Source organism: Emiliania huxleyi (genome assembly GCF_000372725.1).
Source record: "Emiliania huxleyi CCMP1516 unplaced genomic scaffold EMIHUscaffold_405, whole genome shotgun sequence".
Lineage (NCBI taxonomy): Eukaryota > Haptophyta > Isochrysidales > Noelaerhabdaceae > Emiliania > Emiliania huxleyi.
The window spans coordinates 19576-24294 of record NW_005198931.1 but is presented as its reverse complement, the minus strand read 5'-3'; the positions used below and the strand labels follow the sequence as shown (position 1 = coordinate 24294).

Below are 4719 nucleotides of genomic sequence, written 5' to 3'. Positions count from 1 at the left end.
TTTAAAAGGGGGGGTTTTTTTTTAACCCCACTACCCAACTTCCCATTCTCCCGCCAACCCTTCCCCCCCCAACCCCCCCAACCCCAACCCCCCCCACCCCAACGCTCTTCCCCTGCCTCTTCCGCGCAGCCCCTCTCTAGCGAGACGCTCAAGCTCGCGGGCAAGGAGTCGGCCCGCTCCCTCTACCGCCTCGCGGCAGGGCAGGTCTCGCGCACGCCGTGTACTTCGTTTTTCGTTGGCACTTCTTTCCAGCGGAGTGTCTTCTCTAGGTCTCGCGCAAGGCGGACTTCGTCCCGCCGCTGACGGACGCGGTGGCCCAGGGCTGGTCCGCAGAGCCTAGATGAGAGCCTAGATGAGAGCCTAGATGAGAGGAGGGACGAGGCCCACACTGACGCACCACGTATCCCCTCTCACTGGCATCCCACCGTACTCCACGGACCGACCGACTCTCAGACCGACTCCCCCGACAGTGGTGCTCTTCCACAACGCAGGTCGCCAAAGCTGCTCCAGCCCAACCGGTCCGAGTTCGACCTGGCGGCGCTGGCCGAGCAGTCAGAGGTGTCGGTCCAGTTCACGCCGGCCGGCGAGACCTTCGTCCGCAGCCACAGCGCCGACAAGCGGAAGCTGGACGACTTCATCGGCGGAGAGACGAACCAAGGCCACTGAGGCGCACTGCCCCCGAGAGGGGGAACCGCTGCGTTGCCTCGCCTGCCTTGCCTTCCCGCCTTGCTTCGCCTTTGCTCTGCCCCCGCCCTCTCCTCCTCGGCCCGACCGTGGCTGTCTCGACTTGGCTCCTCTTCCTCCCCTCTCAAACCGAGGGGTGGGCGGTGATTGCTCTGTCTTCGGCCCGTCGTTGCGTGTGTACAGTGTGGACTCGCGCGCGCTCGCGGCAGCCAGACCCAGGGTAGTTCGACGCGCTGTGTGGGTCTGTCTCTGCACAGCCCAAAGAGAAGTGAGAGAGTGTGTGATGGCTGACGCTTGATATACTTCTTTCGACGACAGTTCTCCAACCTACATCTTTAATCATCTCTCTCCGTGTGTGCGACTGCTCGGGCCGCGTCACGCCGACCTCGTCTCACGCAGAGGACGCCACTGCGCCGTCGGGGAAGGCTGGCGCCCAGAAGTCGGTGCTGGATCCGCTGGAGCGGTGCGAGTGCACGACGAACCAGTGACCGCCGGCTCGGACCCTCTCGCCAGACGGGTTCTCGAGCACCAGAGTGTACTTTGCCATCTCGTGCCGCTCCGAGTCCCCCTCCACCCCACTCGAGCTGACCTCCTCAGCTGTGCACGTGGCGATAGCCGATTCGCCGTCGCCGAGGAAATTGATGGAATCAATCGAGCGCAGGGCGTGCATCATGACGACGTCACCGTCCAGAATCTGAGCACGCACCTCCTCCAGTCCCAGGGCGCGACCGGAGGAGCCAATCACGGTGCTGTGCGGCGCATAGTAGGCTTCGAGGAACTCGTCCACCTCGTCCGGCTGGCCCGAGCGCAGCGCGTCGTACTGAGCAGCGAAGAGCTCCTCCACGGCACGCCGGACCTCACGCGTGTGCATTGCCGCTTCCCGGGTACAAAGGCGGCGGGGGCAAGATTTTTTTTACTTGTGAACGAGCTTCTTCCCAAGAGAACGCCCGTCTTGCGTCCTTTCATACCGCGTCCCATTCTAGGAGGCGTTGTACCGACGGCCGATTGCTGTCATGTCGGGGAAGTTCTGGCGTCACGCCAGCGAACCAAGCCGGCGGCGAACGAAAGCTAGCTACAGCTGCCGCCCTTGGTTTTCTTCTGAGCTAGCCTTCGACGTTACGAAAGAAAGGGGCCCCGCGCGCGCATCACCTTTCTTTCTTTCCAACACGGACTGCGTCAGGCGACGTGACGGGCGCCCGGAAATTTCTTTCGCCCGAGTCGTGCCTGCCATCCCGTGTCGCGGAAGCGAGGCGGCTAGTGGCACGGGAGCTTTGGGTGGTGGGGTGGGAGTGTGTGGGTGCCCGCGCCGCCTAGCTCCGCCGACGGGCCCCTCCACCCCTCACGTACGGGTCATGTAGTCCCCACAATCCTAGTAGTAGGAGGAGGAGGAGGAGGAGGAGGAGGAGTAGTAGGCAGTAGTAGTAGTAGGATCCGTTGGTTCTGAGGCTCCAAACTACACAAACGCGCCGATTGTCCATTTGACACTCGAGTCGCCCCACAAGAAGGAAGTCAGCATTCCGGTAGGCTCCAACCTCACCAACGCGAGGTTCGTCAATGCCTTCCTCGGCGAGGCGGACTTTGGCGAGGCGCTCGCGCCGGGGGGCGACTTTACCGGCGCCGAGGCCACCAAGGCGGACTTCATCAAGGCGGACTTGCGCGGGGCGTCGTTCCGCAGCGCAAACTGCGTCGACGCCAACTTCGGCGGCGCGTCCATCGCCGGCACCGACTTCTTGGGCGCGGAGCTGTGCCGAGCAGGCCCGACAGACAGGAACGAGTGAGGGGTGTGCGAGAGTAGGCGCAAAGCTGTGCTCGAGCCCCGACATCAACACGAACGTGTGCGCCGAGTTCGACGTCCCCTTCATGACCGGCACGCCGATCAACATGGACACGGCCGGGATGGACATGACCGGCTGAACGCGGTCCGTACAAGCGCACGGCCCCAGCGATGTCCCCCGAGTTGTTTATTTTTCGCAACAGACGCCATCAGCGCGATGAGCGCCGGAGAGATGAGGAGGGGGCGGTGCCAGAGGAGGTCGTGCAGGCGGCTGAGCGAGGTGACGACGAGGCGGCGCTGGCGTGGCTCGACGGCGGCGGCGGGTGGACGCGACGTTCGAGTACGTCTTTTCGAGCGGCGAGCGTGTGAGAGGCATGACGCTGCTGATGATCGCAATGATGAAGGGCCACCAAGGGCTTGCCGAGGCACTGCTCCAGCGTGGTGCGGATGTCTCGTTACAGACTAGCGACGGCACCACCGCGCTGATGGTTGCCGCCACGTATGGCCGCGAGAAGCTGGTCGAGCTGGCGTTGCGGCACGGCGCGGAGATCAACCAGCGGTGCGGCAGCAACTCCAGCAGCACCGCGCTGATTCGGGCCGCTTTCTTCGGGCGCCCCGCCGTCGTGCTCCGCCTGCTGCGGGCGGGCGCAGACATGACGTTGCGCGACGTGGACGGCAAGACGGCGCTGCAGTGGGCCAAGGAGAGGGGCCACGCCGAGTGCGTCGAGGCGTTCAGGACGTACCTACAAAACCGGCGGGGCCCACCAATTTGTTTTTTCGCGTTCGCGTCAGGCGCTGGCTCGATTTCGTTCGTGCCAGTGCGCGCCAGTCCTGTGCCCAGTGTTGTGCGAGGGAGTTTTGTTGTAAGATTCTTTCGCCCAGCGCTGCCATCCCAAGGCGGCTCTCGCCATTGGATGTTTGGCGGTGACGGCGGTGATGATCTCATGGGCGGCGAGTCCCTTGAGCAGATGCTGATGGAGACGGCGGCCGACGATCTCATGGGCGGAAGCGGCGGCGCATCGTCGGCACGCCGCCCGTGCAGCCCACGCGCAGCGCCCGGAGCCCGCGCTATCACCCGCGCGGTCTCTTGCTAGGCCGCGGGATCCAGTCGCGGGTTCGACGCCGGTTCCCTCGCGAGCATGCTGCAGAAACAGCAGCACCACGCGCCCTCGGTACACCATCTCGCACAGCAGTCGCACCAGTCGCACCAGCTCGCCGCCGTCGCCCGGGCCGAGCAGCAGGCGCAGTACGAGCAGCTTCAGCAGCGGAGGGCGCAGGCACAAGCACAGGCGCGGGCGCAGCAGGCGCAGCAGGCGCAGCAGGCGCAGTTGCAGATGCGGCGGCAGCTGCAGCTGCAGCAGCAGCAGCAGCAGTCCCGGCACGGAGCTCCTTCCGCATACGGCGGCCGGCCGGGCAGTGGTGGTATGCCCCAGCAGCAGCAGCAGCAGCCGAAGCCGCAGCCGACGCCGCAGCAGCTGCTGGCCTACGCGGAAAGGGTGATGGGGCCAGGCAACCTTGGCCTCCCCCCCGAGAAGTTCATGAAGAACATGGAGGTCCCCGTCCCCCCCTCACCCTTGCCCTCACCCTTGCCCTCACCCTTGCCCTCACCCTTGCCCTCACCCTTGCCCTCACCCTTGCCGCGCACCCACCACACACCACGCACCCGCGCGGCCGCATCCCACCGCACGCGCCACCGCGCGGATCCGGCCACAACGGCAACCGCAACGAGTTGACCTCGCGCCGCCCTCGCCCTTGCCCCACCCCCGCGCGCGCACCCGCCCCCGCCGCTCGCACCGGCTGCGGTGTTTCTTTTCTGTGGTGATACAGTCAGCCCTCGCAGGCGCTGCGGCAAATGAGCCTTCCGCAACTCTACGAAAACGCCAAGGCGCTCAAGGTCAAACTCGACCAGCACAAGATGATGCAGCGGCAGCAGGTGCTGCAGCAACAGCAGCAGCAGCTGATGATGCAGCGGCAGCAGGCGCAGCAGCAAGTCATGCAGCAGCACGCGCTGCAGCAGCAAAAGGCAAAGGAAGCGGCGGCCGAGGCTCGCTGCCCCTCCCACCCGACCTCGGAATATGCGACGGACTTCAAGTTCTCGCGCTTCTACGCGGAGCCGCTCGCGACGTCGGGCCCCGCCCTGTTGCTGGACGACATGAGCACCGCGGTGATGACCGACGGCCATTAGTGCCTGTGGAACCCCTGCAACGTGTCTGTGACACCTCACCCAAAAGTGTCGCTCCTCATCGCAAACCCAGTCCGCC

General features: G+C 65.2%; 2 protein-coding genes across 2 annotated transcripts in view; both read left to right on the top strand.

Annotated features, from left to right (window-relative positions):
• Positions 1-666, top strand: part of EMIHUDRAFT_243977 (hypothetical protein) — a gene marked incomplete at both ends in the record, with an annotated part of 3178 nt that extends 2512 nt beyond the window's left edge. The window contains 3 exons of the mRNA XM_005769951.1: positions 130-204; positions 282-325; positions 492-666. Of these exons, the coding sequence (XP_005770008.1) occupies positions 130-204; positions 282-325; positions 492-666 (294 nt within the window). The remainder of the gene's footprint in view (positions 1-129; positions 205-281; positions 326-491) is intronic.
• A 1031-nt stretch (positions 667-1697) lies between these two features.
• On the top strand, positions 1698-3552 carry EMIHUDRAFT_243975 (hypothetical protein; the record flags this gene model as incomplete). The annotated part of the gene is made up of 5 exons (XM_005769950.1): positions 1698-1716; positions 1865-1959; positions 2130-2458; positions 3251-3276; positions 3356-3552. 5 exons carry the CDS (start codon positions 1698-1700, stop codon positions 3550-3552), a joined length of 666 nt encoding a protein of 221 aa, XP_005770007.1.
• Positions 3553-4719: the final 1167 nt, after the last annotated feature.